This window comes from Camellia sinensis, chromosome 5, assembly GCF_055761805.1.
Source record: "Camellia sinensis isolate YWXY chromosome 5, ASM5576180v1, whole genome shotgun sequence".
In the NCBI taxonomy this organism is placed as follows: domain Eukaryota; kingdom Viridiplantae; phylum Streptophyta; class Magnoliopsida; order Ericales; family Theaceae; genus Camellia; species Camellia sinensis.
In genome coordinates, this window is record NC_138965.1 from 49,823,689 (window position 1) to 49,846,216 (window position 22,528).

The window sequence follows — 22,528 nt, forward strand, 5'->3', positions numbered from 1 at the left end:
AAAAAACGAGTCTTTGATTTTTGAGGTTTGAGAGATAAAATATTGAAACACAATTTCCAACCAAAATTTTTAACTTGAGGCATTGTTCTTTGGGTAAAATTTACATAATCAATAGGTAGATGAAGTCGGAAAACCAGCATTCAAGTTCTAAAATCTGCCTAATTGTACCTTTATAAACTAAATTCAAATGCTAAAATCTGCCGAGCATTAAATAACATTGATAAATAAATAAAGTCTCAAAAACTTTGATTTGAATTCTGCAAAATGTCAGTAGTTTCAATTTCAACTGCATAAGCAATATACATTGTAAGAATTGCAGATTTAACAATAGCAATATTGTTCATATTCATCGGTGCCCACATGTTTGTATTCAGAAATTTACCAATATCAAAAGCCAGCATTCCCATCACTAAATAAACATACTACATAAAATACAGAAATCTACGCTTTGAAATCACAATTGCAGACAGCAATAGATAAGTTGATTTTGTTTTACATCAAAATATCTGGTTTACTGCTATTCTCTCTTGAGAACAAAACAAAATCAACTAAAACACAAAATGTGATCCGAGTGTCATCCGCTAAACTAAAAATTGCCAGACACAAAGCCCATGTTGCTTGGCTATAACACATCCTCGTGATAGAGATGAAGTCCCAGACCAAAACGAGCACAAGCTCGACGAAATGCCATTGCTTCTGCCTTCTGCACTGGATCTCCATAGCCTACATCGTTTACAGGAGCAGTACCTGTTGACTCCTTGTATATCTTATCATAAACACAAAAAACAAAAGTGAAGAGCAACCGAGGTCAGTTCCCTCACACATATATTTTCCTATTGTGATTCATAAAAATTAAAAAAAGAAAAAAAAGAAAAGAAAAGAAACAGGAAGGAGTCAGAGAGAAAGAATTGGCACATATTAAAAAAAAAATAGTAATAATGTTGAACAATCTTATACATGCAAAAGAAATAAATAAATTTATATTAACACGTTATATAATAGTTTTTATATAAAGACGTGGTTACAATATCTAAAAGCCACCAACCATAAATTATTTAAAACCCATTACATTCTTTCTTGACATTAGAAAAATGGACATAACAACCTAAATAGGGTAATATAATAAATAAATGAATTAAAATCTGTCAGACAGTTCATAAAGCACAGGTGCATTTTACATAAAGATGCATTTCAGTTCCTTGAGCCCTTGACCTAAGATGAGTTTTTAAACTGATTATACATGCCCCTTCGTGTTTCTTTCCTCTCATTCCTTCCGTCCACTGAGAACAGACACAAACTTTTAATAAAGGATAGACGGATGACGTAGAAAGGCAAGGATTCCAAAAACAGCCCATTTAAAGCCCATCATTAGCCAATAAAGGAGCTCTTGCATAGAAAGTCATGTTTGTTAGAAATTTTAATTTTTAGGAGTTTCTACTTTCGTTAGAATTTCCCTAACAAAAATTTTAAGTCAAGCTAGGAGTCCTTTCCAGGGCTACTATCTAGCCAGTTATTAGTTTATAAAATTTTTATTGCTGGAACCTTACATGGTTGCTTTATTAGATGGAACAATTTTGAGAAAGTTTATCTTTGCGATCGTCTAGTATCTACATATCAGGCTCCTTTCTATAAAGGATATTAGAATAGAGTGAAGAGTTTCTCTTGATTAAAAATGAGTGTTGAACTCTTGTACTGATTTGAGCGTGGATCTCAATTGATCACTCAAGAAATAAGGTACTTTCCCTTTATTAATCTTATTTGCTGAATTTCTATTATTGCAAATCTATTTAGTTTCTTTAATTTGACTATCTAGTCTGGAGGACCAATGCCTGGTAACCATTATGTTTCAAACCTTAACTCCAAATCCTTGTTTAAATCTTCAAAGCCACACTTTTCCTTGTGGTACAGCCACAGAATCAAAGAACTATACGTTGGGATAATTCGGTTTAAGGAACCACAAATTATAGTTAAAACAACTTATATGAAAGGGAAAGAAAATCCATCAGTAATGACCCCTGGTTGATATTTCAACAACATTACCATCAACTTTAATAGGTACCTGTTTTCTTCTTTTTAACAAAGAAATAAAATCTACTTCTGCCAATATCTTTTCCTCATTCAATGCAGATAGCGCCAACAGAAAGAATCTCAGAAAGCAAAATGCAAAAGAGATCAGAGAAACTAATACATTAGAAATCATGCCATATGATAGTACCCTTCAGCAACTTCCATTGATTTTAGGCTTACATAATAGGTCTCCAAGCCAACCACTGAAATTGGTAGCCCCAGCCCCAGGTATGCCAGAACAGTTAAGAACTTTAGGACAGGGCCTTGTCAATTGTTACAACCTACTCTAGCCTATATCTAAGGGGAAAAAGAAAGGGGATCACTCCTAACGCTCCACATGGGGCTCAAAACTCACAACCTCCAAGAGATGCAACATCTGATGCATTAATAGACGCACTATCAATTAACCAAAGTTACTACACTATAGAAGAAAGCAATGGACATTTATTATTAAAAAATCAAGTCAATTTAATGAAGTGTCATCAAGCCTGAATCTTGCCTGCTCTACACAAGCTTTAAGAAAGCAGAATAATTTGGTTTTGACTGTCAGGGTCGCTCCTGCCTAAAGAAAAATTAAGCTCAATATGTAACTTGATAAGTCAGAAAAAAATTCCCAGCAGTCACCAGTGAGATAGCAAAGTTAACTACATATATTAGGAGATACTATAGACTTCCATATGATGTTCGGCATCAGCAAGGTAATGACTTGAAGCAATGACACTCAGCGACAGAAAACATTTTCAATAATTCACACTCAAGCAATTTGAAAACATAATCTTGTCAATCTTCACTAACTAGAACAATACCAGTCAATGTCCAGAAGCGGACTAGGTATGACTACGTCACTACTACCAATCTAAGATGCACGCATATTGTGATACAAATGAACAAATTATGAAGCATAAAGCAGCAATGGTACCTCAGCATCAGTCCCATACAGCGTGACACGGTAAACAACAGACACAGACTTGCCATCAGCTGAATACATTATGCTTCGAACCTCACCAGACCATTCTACAATAGATTGAGAATTTGAAATGTTTTCAGCATTCACAGATCTCAGTGCCCCTTGCAATTGGAATTAAAATCACTTGGTGAAAGAAAAATAGTGAACTTTAACGTACCGGGAGCATGTAAGTTCATAATCCGATTCACAATATGCCTAGCAAGAATGATAAGGCAACTAGAAATGTCAGATAACCTTCCTTTCCAAGTACTAAACATTAGAGCTAAACTCTGATTACTACATTATAAATTGGATTAGTGTGCTCCTTACATAACAAATAAAATGTAACGTTGAACAGGACAAGAAAAAGTTCATAAGATAAAAAAATAAAAAATAAAAAAACTCATACTTTAGATTATTTTAGCCCTTTCAAGATTGTTAACAAGAAGTTTCAGCACCATTCCTGAGTAAAAGAACTATTAAAATAAAAAAATGAAGTATAATATTATAAAAAGAGGCACCAACAGGGTGCAACCCATGTACAAAAGAAAACCAATATCATCTATATGTCAAAAACCTATTCAAAGGTGTCCACAAATCCAAAAATTGGTTCAAAGATGGGCTAAAAAGCATGGACACGGGCATTGGCACAGGCATGGACATCGGACATAGTGATTTTCACGAAAATAGGATATGGGCATGGCAGGGATATGACAACAAATATAAATAAACACATTTTTATCCACGAACAACCAAAATTAATGAAAAACTAACATTAATTCAACATGAAAAAAAACCATTCAATCTATAATTTAAAATATGTTACATGGACTCGGGTACATATATCGGGTGTGGGTGTGTATCCAAACGTCAGACCTTCATAAATTTAAATCTTAGAATATTGGGATACGTATCCAAAATTGGATATGAGTGCAGGGACGCATCATATACACATACATATTGCATATTATATAGAAATGTTGTAAATTATATAGAAATATACTTGAACTTGAAAAGGATTCAGAAAAAATATGAAATTTCTATATCTAATTCATGTGAGAGGCTAAAAATATTGCTTTACTAGCAAATATGAGTTTCTTCTTCTCATATATTGTAACAAATTAAAGGATCTGAGTGTCTAAATTGGATACGAGTGTCGGACACATATCTCATACCCTTACCCATGTCATATCCGGTGGACATGGGTATTGTGGGGGAAATAGAAGAGTTTATATAACACATACACAATACAATCACAAGCCATTACATCACAAATGTCAAAAGAATCAAAGTTCAATAATGAATAAATCATGGATCAAAAGTACATAAACCCCCACTATTTTGTTTAAGAATTAATATGGTGTTAACATTTACCAAAAGAACCGGAAATTCCACAGAACTAATGTGAATGCAAGCATATAATAGGAACATTGGAAAGATGAGAGGGGCAACGACGACACATTTTGAAATGATAAAATGTTAGTGTTGGCTGTATTTCGAAACTTCTATCTACAAATAGACACCGTTTAGTTTTTAGATTAAACAATGCCCAATTTGGTAATCCAAATCATTCATTACTCACTTGGAACAAGTGAAGCCTCTGATTAATAAAGAAAATAAATTAAAAGGCAAAAAGAGACTTAAACATGAACACAATGCATTCATTAAAATTTCAAGGCTTTGATGCCTCAAATTACATGAAATGGTATAAAAAGAGAGGGCTTGGAACCCTTTACCTATAACACGCCATGTCTATAAACACAGAAAAAGATTTGCAAATTCTTACACTCCATTTGGATTGAGGGATTTCGTGAGAAAAGAAAAGAAAAGAAATTAAGAGAATGAAATTTCACATATCTTGTTTGGATGATTAATAGTGTGAGTAATGGTGAGAAATGAAGAGAAATGGAAAGAAAGACAAATCACTCCAAACTTAAGTTTTGTTTCTCGTCCAAAGTGGTGAGAAACAAAGCAAATAAAATAAAACAAAAATTATAATACCTAAACTACCCGTCTAAATACGAAGCAAATAAAATAAACAGAAACATGTATCCTGTTTTAATCAGCATATCCATCCAAACAGAAGGTAAGAAACCATAATCACTTCCTTTCTTTTCTCATCTCCCAATCCAAACAGAGTGTTAGAGATAATAGGAAAGCCCTGCTCATCTGATCAGCTTGGTCTTTTGCAATTTCATTTATCTCATTTAGCATCACCGCCATAGGCCCTTCATGTGTCATCTCTTGATTGAGCATTTGGCCTCTTATTATCTGCTGACCCCACATGGCATTTGATCTTTATCAAGATAACTTCTTGGTTAGAACTTAGAAGCATGAATCCAGTGTAGCATCTTATTCATCTGCTCCGTAGATGCTACTTCTTGATTGGCTTTGAGTTTTGCAAACACATGGGACTTAGATATTTCCCTGTAAGTTTGTATTCCCACTGTAGGCTCTACACGTATCATTATCCCAATCAATCCCCAAAACTTTGGTTTAGTTGAAATTTACGTACCAAAAAATGCCCCCTCTCATGATTCGTAAGTAGGTTTTTACTATGTGAATCATGATAACTTTAAACTTCTATTTTTTAAAAACATTTTTCTTTTATGCGTGGGCTTTCTTTCCATAGGTGACCCTCTTTTTCCTGTGGGCTACTCTTAACTTGGATCATGGGCTTTTCCTTTTTGTTTTGTGCATGGATCCCTTTTTTATGGGTCTATTACAGTCTGAGGGAAAGTTAATTTTCATAGGCTAACCTCATCATCATTTTTTTTTGGTTGAAGAGTTTCAACTAAACTCTTTCTCGGTGCTTTTTGAAGAGTTCTATAGGGACTTTTATACAGTGTTCTAATATATGACCCAACTATTTGTGCAGTCCACCTCTTTGGAAGCCAACAGTAACCAGCATCCACCTTTTAGTTTTTTAGGTATGGATTTGTATCCTTTGTCTTCTTGTTTCATCCTTTCTTATTCAACGTTGAGACCCTTATTCTTTCTTTTTTCTTTTTGGGTCTAGATTCTTTGACTTTCTTGGTCAAGAGAGAAGCAAGAGCTCTGTTCTTCTGTTTTAGGCTGTCACGTACATTTATGTGGGTTATTAATCAAGTATTGAAACCCTTTATCTGAAGGTGTGTAGCTGTTTACTTCAACAATATTCTGGTTTTCAGTTCTTCATTAAAAAGACCCCCTATTGCTTTCTAAAGGAAGGCTCACGACTTCGATTTTCAACCTATGACATAGAACTTTTTGCAATCATTTGAATATTAAAGCATTAGCAGCATTATTAGTACAAAGGGTGTGGGAGTACATTCTCAACTCTGATCAATGATCATGAAGCTCTCAAGTACATAAACAGTCAGCAAAAGTTGAATAAGGGGCATGCTAAGTGAGTGAGCTATTTACAATGTTTCACTTTCACATTAAAGCATGAAGTCAGTACTCAAAATAAGGAGGTCGATGATTTAAGCACAAGGGTTTCACTTGTAACAATAATGAGGGCAGAAATTCTAGAGTTTGACACCCAAAGAATTGTACATGAATGATGAATATTTTGGTCCTATCATGCAAGCTGCGGTGGCTGGTGAGTGTAATGATTACTCCATCAAAGAAGGTTTTCTTTTCAAAGGGTCGCAGCTCTGTGTTTGTGACTACTCTTTAAGGGAGAAGATTGTCATTGAACAGCATGCTTTGGGATATTCTGGTTGGGATAAAAGCATTGCATTGGTGAAAGAAACTTATAACTAACCAAAGTTGAAGCGCAAAGTACCTAGGCATGTTCAGATATACCGTATTTGCCAACATTCAAAGAGAGGAACAACCAATGCAGGGTGGGCTTATATGCTCCTCTCCCGACTCCATCCAAACTGCATGGACTGATGTGAGTATGAATTTCGTTCTCGGTCTTCCACGCAGTCAAAGGTGTTAAGATTAAAAATTCTATGAAGCATGGACACCTCTCCAGTGGTCACGTACTGGTGTTCAACACATGCCGGACATGGACATGGAAAGTCTCAATTTTTCTTGGGTTGGACATATTCGGGACACATGATGTCCGAATTTTATTTTTTTTTACCCGAGTAGCATTTGATGAACTTGATGAGAGTAAGGCCAAGTTTGGGAATTTGTAAAAAAGCCAAAAAGTTAAAAAGTTACTCAAAAAGTTAAAAAGTTAACACTATTCACCAAAAGTCAACAATTACGGCTGCACAACTCTCAATTCGAATTTTTCCCTACAAATCAATTTTTACAATTTTTTATTACACATTTTTCCATAAAAAGTCAAAAAGTTAACCCAAACATCCATATTTTCAACCTCAATTTTTTAGTCCAAAAAGATAAAAAGTGCACTTATTTAGACACCCCAAACAACCCTAAAATAGAGATAATCATTGAAAAGTCCAAGCTAAGAAGGGTATAAGTAACTAGGTTCAGTAGATATTTTTTATTAGTGAGATATCCACCTTTTGTGAAATAGTTTGGTGAAAAGTACTTTTGTTTGTTTTGAAGGACATTTTGTTTCCAATTTTACCCTTTAACTTATTTGTTGACTTTTTTTTATCTATCGATTTTCGTTGACTATCTATTCAAATTTTTTCCCTATCTGTTTAATTTTTTTTTTTATCTTATCTGTTTAATTTTATGATCTTTTCAATTCAAATTTTATTCCTATCTATTTCAATTTTTTTCCCTGAATTTTATATGTTGAAATTTTATCTATTTACTTTTTTGTATTTTTTTTTCTATCTGTTGAAATATCAAGCTAAACCAAATCCAATCTGTTCAAAAATTTATATCTATTCAAATATTTCTTCTCTCTCTCTCTCTCTCTCTCTCTCTCTCTCTCATCTGTTCAAAAACATCATCAATAATAACAAATCTTATTTGTTCATCAACAATAACATCATCATCGAATCCTATCTGTTCATCATCATCATCATCATCATCATCATCAATAACAATATCAAAAAACTTAAAAAAAAAGAAAACAAAAACAAATTTGTTAGTATCTCTTTCCACTTCCAAAGTAATCATCTTCCTTGTCAAAGTCTTCCAAAGTATCTCCTTTCATTGAGACCTATGTCAAATATATATACACTATACCAGTAAACTTAAAGGGCAAAAATATTAAACAAAAACCAACACAAGGCTTTCGAATATGTAAATAGATAATCACTTACAAACACATTCAGTGAGATTCATGATCCAGAAAACGCATTTAGTTCAACTTTCTTCAGCTAATTCATTAATCATCTCCAATCCTTCACCAATCATTTCATCAAAATTGTAGCAAATCAAGGGAAAGGAAAAATTTCCAACAAGTTAACGATGAAACAAGTACGAACCAAATGTCAAACTCAAATTTGAAGAATTTTTAAGAAGAGTGAAAATTTGAGATGGTTTTCTTTAATCAAAAATGGTTTTAGAAAAAGATTTTTAGGATTAAACCGAAACAAACAAAGATATCAATGTAAAGATTTGCTTCAAATCTAGAGATAATAATAGTGTTTCAGATCAAACCTTTATAAAGAAAACACAAGCAAATAAATGTAATTGCATGAAACAAGAGAGCGATGAAGAAGAATAAGAAGTAAATAACAGTGTTGCAGTCCCAAAGTTTGGAACAGTGAGAGAGAGAGTGAGAGAGAGAGAGAGAGAGATGCTTTCATGGCCGATCCAAGAGCGTTGATGATATGTTGCAGAGATTTAGAACGCTCCAATACCAAAACGACACCATTTTGTCAAGCAGAGATCTTCTCTAACTCTGTCAAGCTCTAGATCTAGAAGCTCAGCTACCACCACACTGCCAGAGTCCGACACTAACCACCCTTCCCTCGTCGCCGTCTTTCGCTCCTTGGTAGTAACCGACGAAAGAAGACCTAGATCGTCTCGCGACGGTGGCAATGGTGGTGGATCTGGATTTCAAGGCCGGCGGTGGTGAAGCTATGGATCTAGATCTCACGATTTGGATCTCATGGCAGATGAGGGTAGCGGAGCAATGACGAAGGAGGAGCAACGGTTGAGAGAGAGAGAGAGAGAGAGAGAGAAGAGAGTGATTTTCTATTTATTCACTACTGTATATATGATATATATAGGATATTTTGGTCATTTTATCTAAACTTGTCCTTTTGGACAAAGTATTCCAGTGCATAGACCTTTGGCCTGACAAAACTGAAATTTGGATTTATAGACTGAGTGTCAGAAAATATTTGGCATAAATAAATATATGATATTCTAATAAACATCATATAATAAACAAATATAATTTTATGTATTACATGCAAGGTTTCAAAAAGTGGTGTTATGTAACGGTTGCGGCCATTACGTAACGGTTGCGGCCGTAAGCACTACCCGTTACACCTGTTTTTGCGGTGTGACGGAAATTCACATGTAACGGCCGTTTTGGTGTTACCTAACCACCGTGGCGGTACCGTAACAGCCTGTTACACACATTTACAATATTTTGAATAGCTTCCTTTCAGCAAAAAAAAAAAAAAAAAACTTACAAAATATACATAATACACATTCTGCAATATTCAGTAGCTCAAAAATAATTTTTATTTATGTCTCAATTTTTATTTTTATAATCATTTCAGTTAATAATTGTAAACATTTTTGATTTAGTTAGTTCAGGTATTGGTCAAAAATAATTTTGTAAATATTTAAAATCAATTATTCTTAAGAAATAAATAAAAATAAGAGGTAAAATATGGATTTATGACATATAAAGTCATTAACTATTGAAACAAAATGTAAAAAAACTCCTTTTATAGTGATTTAAAAATATGAAATATATTGGATCATACTTAAAAACTAACAAAAATTGATCAAAATCAATTTTAAATCCCAATAAATACGATTCTGAAGAAAAACAAAAAATGTGCGTATCGAGTAAGTTTTATTTAAATTGTGTAAAAAATAAAAAAAAATTCATGGTTCCGATTACCGCAACTGTTATGCTACGGCCTTTACACCTCACAACCGCAACCGCACCACCGCAACCATTTTTTGAAACCTTGATTACACGCGTCCCTCGCAAGTCGTGTCCTGTATTTTTAAAATTTTTACATGTATGTGTATGTGCTTCTTCTTAGGATTCAATTATGGTGGTGGTGAATCACTTATCCAAAATGGCACACTTAATTCCCAGTCATAGGACGATGGATGCATCAAATATAGCAAATTGGTATTTTAAAGAGATATTTTGTTTATATGGCATCCCTTGGTCAATTACTTTTGATTGTGACTCAAAGTTCATTGGACATTTATGGAGGATTTTTATGGAAGAAATTAGGGACTAACTTGCGATTTAGCATCTTATCATCCCAAAAAAAAAATGACCAAATAAGTGGTTAATTGCAGTTGGGATAACTTGTGGCGATGCTTAATTGCAAACAAACCTAAAGAATCGGATTTGGTACTACCTTATGCTGACTTTTCTTATAACAAATCTAAAAACCACACTGCTCAACTGAGTCCATTTGAGATTGTTAATGGACAAAGTCCAAACACTGTTTTCGATCTAGTTCCCACTACAAATTCAAAGAATGCTAGCATGAGAGCTGAAGAAATGACTGATAATATCATGTCCATACATGAGAAAGTGTGATGACAAATTGAAATAACCAACACAAAGATAAAGCAGTTGCAGATGTTCATAGTTGCAAGGTTACTTTTAAAATAGGAGATCAACTGTGGATTGTATTAGCAATAGATTGAGTTCCAGCAAGTCTAAACTATAAGTTGCATGATCGAAAAATTGGACCCCGTAGAATTTTGAACAAAATCAATGCTTACCAGCTGCAGTTGCCAAACCACATGCACGCCTCAGATGTTTTTAATGTCAAGCATCTCCATCCTTACAAGGGTGACTTGTCTGAGGATTTAAACTTGAGGGCAAGTTTCTCGCAACCAGGCGGGTCTGATACAGTGGTTGAATCCTTCAAGTAAAAGGATTTGCGTTTTCTAAACACAGAAGTTATGGAGTCATCGTTTCAAGATTGAGAAGTGATAATATTCAAATTTTGTTCCTATATAAACTTGGCGTATCTAATCAAGAGGGCATATTGAAGTTATCGAATATTTATTTTCATTATGTACTCATTCGTTATCTATAAAATGATTAATTTTTTTGCTGATAGTAAAAAATAAAAAAGTAGTATCATAAGCTATATTCAGCTTTATCTTGGGTTGCTTGGGTATTTATACTCTAGTTAGTTCCTCCTTCATCTACCTAATTGATCTTCTAATCTTCTATGCACCACTGACACTGGACCAAAAAAACCCCAACTTCATGTTTATTCACAGCCAAAGGTGGACAAGACTCCAAAGGCAACACGTCCATCTCTTCACACTTCATAAATTGAGAACTATCCAAGATTGCCAATTCTAATCCACCTTCTTCATTCTTCTCCACCGAAGCTCCATCACCCATATTTACCACTCCAATTAACCCCTCCTCAGCAACAGATTCTCTTAGCACTACCCATATAGTGCCTTCCTCTTCCGATCCTTCTAATTTCACTTGACTTATAAGAGTACTCTCTTCAAAGAGTAAACCATTACTCAAGCTTCTCCTAAAATGACTCATTATTAGCACTACCCATATATATACTCTACCATTTCTAAAAAATAACTTACTTTTAAAAATTGCGTGAGTCAATTCAAAAATTGTAAAATATAAAACAATATTAACGTCGAAACAAACGGACAATATGTCTATTTAGCACAGTGAAAAGTAACATTTCTATATAACAAATTTCACAATTTTTGTAAATTCTGTTGAAACATTTTAGAGAGAGAGAGGCAGACCAGGGGATGTATTTGACGGGGAAGCCATCAGATTCGGTGCGAACCCTGATGAGGGAATCGGGGACTTTCTTGTTGAGTTCTTTGAGGATTTCAGAGAGAGGGCGGCTGATTCCAGAGGTGGGAACTAGGTCCTCCAGGTCTTCTTCTTTTTCTGATGACGGAATCGCGATTTCAACATATTTCTGTCTGTCCCGCGTGGAAGTTGGGAATTCTTAAAATCGTGATTACGAAAAGCGATTTTGATTAAGAAATTGCGGTTACAAAACGCGATTATAATTAACTTTTTTTCCTTTGAACTCGCTGTTACAAACCACGATTTCATCCCAAAAAAAATTTGTTCTGAATTCGCTGTTGAGAACCCCGCTTTTATGAAATAAAAAATTTGTTATGAACTCGCTGTTTGTAACCACGAGTTTATCAAAAACCATTTTTCTTCTGAACTCGCTGTTCCAAACTACGTTTTATGAAAAAAAATATTTCTTCTGAACTCGCTCTTTCGAACCACGCTTTTTGGCCAAAATTTTTTTCTCCTGATATCGTTGTTATGATAGCTTTTAGCGTAAATTTTTTTTTTTAGTTTCAATTTAACTGAACTGTAAAGAAGAAATTTTTTATTTTTTGTTTCTGTTGTCATTGTTTTGGTGATAATGTATTTCAGAATAATTTTTTTGGTTAAAATTGTTTTACTAAAACCGTTCTCATGTTAATTTTTTTTTCTTTTCTTTTGTCTTTATTTTGGGTTAGAATGTGTAATTCAGCATTTTTTTTTTGTTTGACTAAAATAAATTTATTTTGTTTTTTCTTGTGTTTGTTTTGGGTTAGAAGGTAATAATGTAATTCATAAATTTTTTGAGCTTTAGTAAAGCCGTTTTGATGTAAAAAATTTTTTTTTTTATTTTTTCTTTGTTTTAGGTTAGAAGGTGTTATTCAGTAATTTGTTTGGGCTTTAATAAAGCCGTTTTCATTTAAATATATATATTTTTTCTTTTGTCTTTGTTTTGGGTTAGAAGGTGATAATGTAATTCATAAATTTCTTTTCGCTTTACTAAAGCCATTTTCGTGTAAAGTTTTTAATTTTTTATTTTTTTCTCTTGTCTTTGTTTTGGGTTAGAATGTGTTATTCAGAAATTTGTTTTGGCTTGACTAAAGCCGTTTTCATGTAAATAATATTTTTTTTTTTTCTGTTGTCTTTGTTTTGGGTTAGAAGGTGATAATGTATTTCATAAATTTCTTTTCGCTTTACTAAAGCCGTTTTCATGTAAACTTTTTTATTTTATATTTTTTTCTCTTGTCTTTGTTTTGGGTTAGAATGTGTTATTCAGAAATTTGTTTTGGCTTTACTAAAGCCGTTTTCATTTAAATAAAAAAAAAAAATTTGTTGTCTTTGTTTTGGGTTAGAAGGTGATAATGTAATTCATAAAACCTTGAGGAAAAAACACATACGTCTCCCACAAAAATACATAAGTAGTACAGACATAAGTCTCGGACAACAATACATTGTGGACACCATAAACTGAACACACAATACATAGATAAACATAACAGTTAGACAGACAAATATTAGCCAGACAATCTGACAAACTCATTACGGAAACACTTACTCTAAACAGACATCACATATTAATGCATGACCTAATATTGCCGAAGTGTAGACATTAACACCTAATTCGCGCTTAAATCGGTAGGTGGCTCAGAGTCTGAACAATCCGAAAGCTCAGCGTCAGAGACAAGCTGAGGATCCTCCATGATACCCTTGATAGCCGCATCATTTGGTTCTGTTTTGTTCTTCTGGGCATCCTTCTTAACTATGTATAGCTGCATATCGCGGGCTAACCTACGGCGCATTTGAGAAATCTCACGTTGTAGTCTTTTACATAGTCGATCAACACTATCAGGATCTTCCTTTTGGATCTCAACAGAACATGCTTTTGGCCCTTTCAATCGATTTTCCCGACATAATCTTTCCATTTGGACTCGCTCTATAAATAGTGCGGGCCACTTTAGAAGTCTAGCGTTTGCTAAACCATATCCTGTTTGATTATCTAATGGTTGCTCCACCAAACCACATGGATCTCGATAGTACTTGGGCATGACAAAATGTCGCTTCCCAAACCTATCATGATAAGCACAAGAGGCATCTAACAAAGGAAATGGTGTTTCATCTTCAGCATCGCCACTTCCCCTTTCCTTTCCCCCTCCTTGTCGTGAACTGTCACCTCTTTGCAAGTTCCTACCACCTCTGCAATTCCCACTCCCTCCCATGAACCATGTAGCCATGCTAATTTTTTAAAACAAATGAATGATAATTTCGTAGGGCGAAATGAGTTGTAAGGTTGTGTCTTCACCTTTAGTCGTTTATATAGTTGGTTATGAACAACTTTAGAAAGATGGCCCTGCATGACAAGCCCACATATACGAACAAGGTATGAGTCGTCAGTAGAATGAAAAAAGAGAGAAAAGGAAATATTGTGTACCAAGTCACGTGACTTGACAATCCATCTGCATATACCAACAAAGTAAGGGCATGCTCACAGTAAGGTAAATCAGTGAATTCACTGTTGCCATGTGACTTTATGAATTGAGAATCCCACATATATCAAATTGGTGTTGAGTTGTCACTGTAATAAAAAAATTGAGTAAAAAATCGAGAAAACCAAAGCCTATGCACCAAGTCACATGACTTGACAATCCATCTGCATATACCGACAAAATAAGGGCATGCTCACTGTAAGGTAAATCAGTGAATTCACTGTTGCCATGTGACTTTTTGAATTGAGAATCGCACATATATTAATAAGAAATGAGTTATCATTGTAATAAAAAAATCGAGCAAAAAATCGAGAAAACCAAAGTCTGTGCACCAAGTCACATGACTTGACAATCCATCTGCATCTACTGACAAAATAAGGGCATGCTCACTGTAAGGTAAATCAGTGAATTCACTGTTGCCATGTGACTTTCTGAATTGAGAATTCCACATATATTAATAAGAAATAAGTTGTCACTGTAATAAAAAAATCGAGAAAACCAAAGCCTGTGCTCCAAGTCACATGATTTGACAATCCATCTGCATATACTGACAAAATAAATGCATGCTCATTGTAAGGTAAATCAGTGAATTCACTGTTGCCATGTGACTTTCTGAATTGAGAATCGCACATATATTAATAAGAAATGAGTTGTCATTGTAATAAAAAAATCGAGCAAAAAATCAAAAAAACCAAAGCCTGTGCACCAAGTCACATGACTTGACAATCCATCTGCATATACCGACAAAATAAGGGCATGCTCACTGTAAGGTAAATCAGTGAATTCACTGTTGCCATGTGACTTTCTGAATTGAGAATCCCACATATATTAATAAGAAATGAGTTGTCATTGTAATAAAAAAATCGAGCAAAAAATCGAGAAAACCAAAGTCTGTGCACCAAGTCACATGACTTGACAATCCATCTGGATATACTGACAAAATAAGGGCATGCTAAATCAGTGAATTCACTGTTGCCATGTGACTTTCTGAATTGAGAATCCCACATATATTAATAAGAAATAAGTTGTCACTGTAATAAAAAAATCGAGAAAACCAAAGCCTATGCTCCAAGTCACATGACTTGACAATCCATCTGCATATACCGACAAAATAAAGGCATGCTCACTGTAAGGTAAATCAGTGAATTTATTGTTGCCATGTGACTTTCTGAATTGAGAATCGCACATATATTAATAAGAAATGAGTTGTCATTGTAATAAAAAAATCGAGCATAAAATCGAGAAAACCAAAGCCTGTGCACCAAGTCACATAACTTGACAATCCATCTGCATATACCGACAAAATAAGGGCATGCTCACTGTAAGGTAAATCAGTGAATTCACTGTTGCCATGTGACTTTCTGAATTGAGAATCCCACATATATTAATAAGAAATGAGTTGTCATTGTAATAAAAAAATCGAGCAAAAAATCGAGAAAACCAAAGTCTGTGCTCCAAGTCACATGACTTGACAATCCATCTGCATATACTGACAAAATAAAGGCATGCTCACTTTAAGGTAAATCAGTGAATTCACTGTTGCCATGTGACTTTCTGAATTGAGAATCTCACATATATCAAATTGGTGTTGAGGTAAATCTGTTTGTGTATAATTAATTGTAAATAGTGATTTTGACAAGCAAATCAAGTAAAACCAATTGGGTTTTAAATTCCTTACTAGAGTCATCATTTTGACTAGACTTGCAGGAATTGGAAGGCGACTCTTTCTTCTTTCCCGATGGAGATTGAAATTCTTTACGTACAGGATCCCTATTTCACGAGCCCCAGTTAAGGGAAGCTTTTCACCGAGCTACCTGTTCTGTTTTATGTGTTGTTCAAGGCGGTTGTTCGTTTGTATGAACTTTATTTAGTTCCCCAACTGGACCAACCAGTTGGCTTTGAGCTTGTTTGTCCAGCCCCCCAAGTTTAGTTATCTGTCAACCCTCCGTTCCTTACTAGAGTCATCATTTTGACTGGACTTCCAGGAATTGGAAGGCGACTCTTTCTTCTTTCCCGATGGAGATTGAAATTCTTTACGTACAGGATCCCTATTTCACGAGCCCCAGTTAAGGGAAGCTTTTCACCAAGCTACCTGTTCTGTTTTATGTGTTGTTCAAGGCGGTTGTTCGTTTGTATGAACTTTATTTAGTTCCCCAACTGGACCAACCAGTTGGCTTTGAGCTTGTTTGTCCAGCCCCCCAAGTTTAGTTATCTGTCAACCCTCCGTTCCTTACTAGAGTCATCATTTTGACTGGACTTCCAGGAATTGGAAGGCGACTCTTTCTTCTTTCCCGATGGAGATTGAAATTCTTTACGTACAAGATCCCTATTTCACGAGCCCCAGTTAAGGGAAGCTTTTCACCGAGCTACCTGTTCTGTTTTATGTGTTGTTCAAGGCGGTTGTTCGTTTGTATGAACTTTATTTAGTTCCCCAACTAGACCAACCACTTGGCTTTGAGCTTGTTTGTCCAGCCCCCCAAGTTTAGTTATCTGTCAACCCCCCGTTCCTTACTAGAGTCATCATTTTGACTGGACTTCCAGGAATTGGAAGGCGACTCTTTCTTCTTTCCCGATGGAGATTGAAATTCTTTACGTACAAGATCCCTATTTCACGAGCCCCAGTTAAGGGAAGCTTTTCACCGAGCTACCTGTTATGTTTTATGTGTTTTAAGTATTCACATAATTCAACATACATTAATCCATTCGTTAATCCAGAACATTCATTAACTCATTGCAATTCAATAAAGAAAGTCATGAACTAATAAATGTGCGGTTATAAATGTAGTTATTTCATAAATTTCAGGTTCATAAAACAAATACTTGAAATACATCCGTATGTTAGATGAACAACAGCATTGTCTTACATTCCAGTAACGAAGATATGAGACAACATACAAACATATATGAAAGATAAAGGTGTTTGATTTCTCATTCCTCATCTGACATGTAGTAGTCAGAGAGATATTTTCATTGTTTAAGACATTATTTCGCTCAATCACTGTCAAATCTCTGTTGCTTGCTTCTGCCATTTCGGTGGCTAGCTGAAGCATGAAATGTCGACATCTCCGCATCAACATTCTGTTGTTCTCCTTCTTAATTCTGCTAACTGCTTTTTCATAGTCACTCACATTTCGTCTAGCCATGGTCAATGAATGACGATGAGGTACCGGTGCCCCAAAGTTACGTAGATCATTAAACAATCCTTCTTGCTCCGTTACCCTGAACGCCCATTCTGCTCGGATACCAGCATAATAATCCTTCGGACTCGAGTACTTTTCGCTCTTGTAGTCATAAGTAAATGGAGGTAGCAGCCACACTTTCGGATTTCTTTGCTGGCGTGAACTTCCTGCACCTCTTGAAGACATTGTTCATAAAATAAACAAACAAATAATAATAGTAATTGTAGATATATTACTATTGTTATGACTTGAACAAACATCATACTGGGGGTGTCGCTATTTATAAACATCATACTGAGGGTTAAGTAGAGATGATCTAGTGACGATAATGCATGCTGGGGCACTATGGAAGAAGTGATACCCGTGATATTATTTTTTAGCTTTTCATTTCATGCAATCCTGAGTACCCGTGACTTTGTGTACCTGTGATGTAGTCACAGACGTGGTTGTCAGATAAAATCATAATTGTAAACCAGAGGATGACAATGCAATCCCTTCATATTGGAGCAGTGAGTTGTCAAATAAAACAACATGCAGTGAGTTGTCACATCGCCACATGAAACTATTTTTTCATGCTTACTTTTTTAATACAGTAAGTAGTCACTTGAAATTGACGATTTCAGTACAAATTGGTGTTTTCAAAAAATTATAAATGAAATTAAATGCTTAAATTTTCTTTGTTTTAAAGTAATATTCTTCATAAACAGCTTATATTTTATCTTATTTTCACTTAATGAACTTCACAGTCATTCCATTTTTTCCTCTTTGCATTTTTTTGCTTCTTTTTATATTCGGTAAATTACACTTTACTCCTTCAGTCCATCACATAATTGTTTATCAACACTATTGCCGTGTGGTCGTATTGATGTGACTTAGATGAATTCTGAAATGTGATAAAAAAATAAAGCATTTATTTGCGCTGCAGAAAGTCACATGCATCACGAAATGTGAGGAAAAAAGTAACAAATTTTTTTTTTCATAAAAGCGGGGTTCTGAACAGCGAATTCAGAACATAATTTTTTTTCGATGAACTCGTGGTTTGTAACAACGAGTTAAAAACGAAAAAAAGTTAATTATAATCGCGTTTTGTAACCGCGATTTCTTAATCAAAATCGCTTTTCGTAACCACGATTTTAAGAATTCCCAACTTTCACGCGGGACAGGCGGAAATATGTTGAAATAGCGATTGTGAACCGCGAGTTAGCTTACTTTGGGAATTCTTTGAAAACTAGGCTTAGTTTGGGAATTGATTTACTATTTTAGCTTATTTAGGGAAATGTCCCCTTGTTTGTTTGGTTCCAATCAATTTTTAAAAATTTGAATTTTTTATTTTTATCATTTTTTTTAATTATTTGTATTGAATTTTTTTTTAATATTTTAAACAAATTTTTTACACTTAACATCAATAAAATTTAAAAGTATAACATTTGTGAAAAATAATTTTTAACAATTTATAAATATCAAAAAACAAAAAAAAAAACGAAATTTGAATATATTTTTGTTTTTTAAAATATATTTTTTACTATATTTTACGTAAATCTAAGTTAGGTGTATTTAAAAATTAAAAAAATTAATTAAAATATTAAAACAAATTCATTAAAAATAAAATAAAAAATACAAAAAATTAAAAATTAAATTTTTTTAAAAATTAAATTACGTAAATTAGAACCAAACAAGGTGATTCTTTTTTCTTTCTATTTTTTTGGACTCTGTGTTTCTTGTGTACTCACGTCAAAGAATAATGTTATATGCACCAATTTATGTACTAATTAGTGCATCAATTGATGATGTGGCATAATTTAAGAAGTTTTTGGTATTTGTAATGTAATTAATGAGTGGGGTCAATAATAATGTTGGTACACTAGTTAGTTTACTAATTGGTGCAAGTAATACCAATGTACATTAAATGTAAGTTAAAAGCATTTGCTATACGTGATATTCACATCTCAAGAATTTGAGAGTCTGGAAAATTTATCTTAAGTTTTATTTCAATAATCCAAAAAGTTTACTTTTGCAATACTTTTAACAAAATCACTTTACCAAAAAAATAATTTCCCCAAAATGTACCTTTGTGGAAATGGCAAAAAAAATAAAATAAATAAATAAATAAAAAATAATAAATCAAATTTCGATATCTACTCCCAACTTATCCTATGAGTGGAATAGAATTTCCCTTAATTAGTATATAAAATCTTAAAATACATAAATCTCACACATTGTGTAAATATCATGCACATATATATCTATAGTCTGATGGTTTATTGCAAAGAATTTGAAATAACATTGTCATATTTATAAAAACACAAATCCATCAAAATTCACAAACTCAAATATATTTAACCCTTCAACAAAATACACATATAGCCCAATCACATCTAATAAAAGGAAAATGCATAAGACTCCCAAGGGGGGTGCTGGGGTCCCTTTTGATTGGTCCATAACTGTTTGTTTTTTGTTTTTTTTTTTTTTTCATTGGCAGCCCCCCACGTGGAGGTGGGGGTGCTGGGGGTCACCCCCCACTGGGGTCCCCAGCATTACGGCTAATAAAAATAGGGAATAAATCAAAAGCATATTTATATAGTCTAGTAATTCATTTCAGAGAATTCTAAGCTGGCCCTAAGGTAAGGTGAGTAAGGTCATCGCTTCGGGCTCTTAAATTCTGTCTAAAAATTAGAGTCCTGAAATAATTTCAATCTTACGATATGTTTGGTTAATTATTTTGGTCTTAAGTTATGTTTGGTTTATTAAAATAAAATTAAATAGAATAATTATTCCATCATAATGTCTATTTTCACGTTTAATTTACTAAAAAAGATTACAAACGAAATCATCATTCATCATTGTGAATAAATAATTTTGTAAAGAGACTAAGGAATGACTATTCCATTCAATTCAATTTCATTTCAGTTAACTAAACACTACATTATAATATTAGTAATTTAAAAATGTAGATTATTTAAACAAACAATTGAGCTGATTAATTATTTAAAAATAATAGATTGTTGCTTGCCAAATGTATGAATTATTATATAGAATATTGTTTGATTATATGAGTTACAATTATTTCTATAGAAATAATTTTTTAAAGTTGAAAATAATCAAATTTTACAATTTAATTTACTACGTCAGGAAAAAAATGTGAATAAAATAAGAGTGTTGACAATTGAAAATGTTCAAAATTTATCTCAATAATTATGTATACCATATGCAACAAATTTATAGAAGGTACAAGAAAAAGAATAAAAATAAATTGAAGATTGTTATTATTTTACCAATTTCAAAATATATATGGGAGTCAGGGCTCATCTTCTAAATTCGCGTTAAACCCCCAAAAAGTTAAGGTCGGCCCTGACTATCATATTTCTAAAAACATACTAACCCAAACCCATCAATTGATCAAAATCTTTAGCAAAATAATTTTTTTTTTTAAAAAAAGATAAAAATGTAAAAAGAAAATAAACATATATACACGTCCCAATCTCAAATAATAAAATTGGGGACTAAACCAAAAAGGATTAAACCAAAAGGACATATACAATGCATGATATGACAAAGGAATTCATAAAAAGAGGGAGTGTTTTTCATTTAAAATAAAAAAACGAGTGAAAATGTAACATTTCGTATTCCTTGGATTCGTGGGATTTCTCTTCACTTTCTTATTATTGTACTTGGAGCCTCTTTTTTTTTTGGATCAGCAAAAAGGAACCTTTATAGATGCAAAAACCAAACAAGAAGAGAGATTACATCAACAAAGGAGGAGGAAGAGGAGTTTGGCGAGGAACCAATCCCAAGAAGAAGAAGAAAAACAAAGAAAAACAAAGACGAAAACCAGCCCACTGCAATTGACCTTGGGATTAACCAATACTCCGGGCACAAAACCAGAACAAGCCTTGCTAGTGCCCTTGGCAATATGATCAGTCAATAGCAACCAGACCTGACCAAACCTGTCCTATGCTGCAGCCAAAAAACAACCAATGTATAGCAGCCAAAAAGAACCAGAACAACCCAACCCCAGCAATCAACACAAACCAGAACCAGAAGCTGCAATGCAGCAATTGGAGTGCTGCTGCGACAAAACAAAAGCCCCACCAACAGAACCAATGCAATAGCAACCAAATAGCAATCCCAGCAGTTTTAAACCAGTGCAGTAGTAACCAAAAACCAAACCCAGCAGATTTAATTCTTCTGCAGAAGAGCCCAACCCCAGCAATCAACACGAACCCAGCAGAATTCACCATTGCAGATCTTCACCCAGCAATTCACCACAAACCTCAAGGGGCTAACCTGATCTGATGAAGATTGGACACGATGTCATAGACTGAATAATTCACCACCACATGGCTTTTGATCCACAAGGCTATCTTCACCTTAATTTTCTCGCACAAATCTTGAATGTTGGGATGAGCACCCTTGAACACGCAGTCATTCCTCAGTTTCCAGACAGACCATAACACAACAGCAGGGACAATCTGCCACGCTTGGAGTAACCAGCCTTTGAACCTACCTCCAGCCCACCAATGTATTGATTGGGGTGGTATCATAATGGTAAAGGAGATTAGTATTCATTTATTATTCACCCTCTCCAATTATGTTGGAGGAGGATTCTTTCCAATCTATAATTTGGATTGGAGGGCATTGTTTAGACTCGTGAGACTTACTATGGGTTTTATTTTGATAATTCAAATTATTTATTTTGTTGAATATTTCATGTATTTAATTTATACAAAAAATTAAGTCGATCCGATAATTGTAATATATTCAATTTATTAGGTTTGACATCAAAAATTTGGACAACAATTGTGTTTTGAAAAATAAATTATTTATTTTTTTGGTGAGAAATTCAATAAATTCAATATATTATAATTATTAGATTGACCCAATTTTTTTATGTGAAAGAAATAGACGAAATGAATGCCTGATAGAATAAATAGTTCGAATTATTAAAATAGAATCGGTGCGAGCACATGGATCCAAACAGTGCTCCTATTTTAAAATA

General features: G+C 33.9%; 1 protein-coding gene across 1 annotated transcript; it reads right to left on the reverse strand.

The window, feature by feature from the left end:
* Positions 1–336: 336 nt before the first annotated feature.
* Positions 337–22,073, reverse strand: LOC145791401 (DNA repair RAD52-like protein 2, chloroplastic). The gene is made up of 6 exons (XM_082871754.1): positions 21,817–22,073; positions 21,467–21,598; positions 11,825–12,010; positions 3,192–3,229; positions 2,987–3,081; positions 337–766 (listed from the first exon to the last, which is right to left on the reverse strand). Exons 1-6 carry the CDS (start codon positions 22,071–22,073, stop codon positions 623–625), a joined length of 852 nt encoding a protein of 283 aa, XP_082727880.1. The 3' UTR covers positions 337–622.
* Positions 22,074–22,528: the final 455 nt, after the last annotated feature.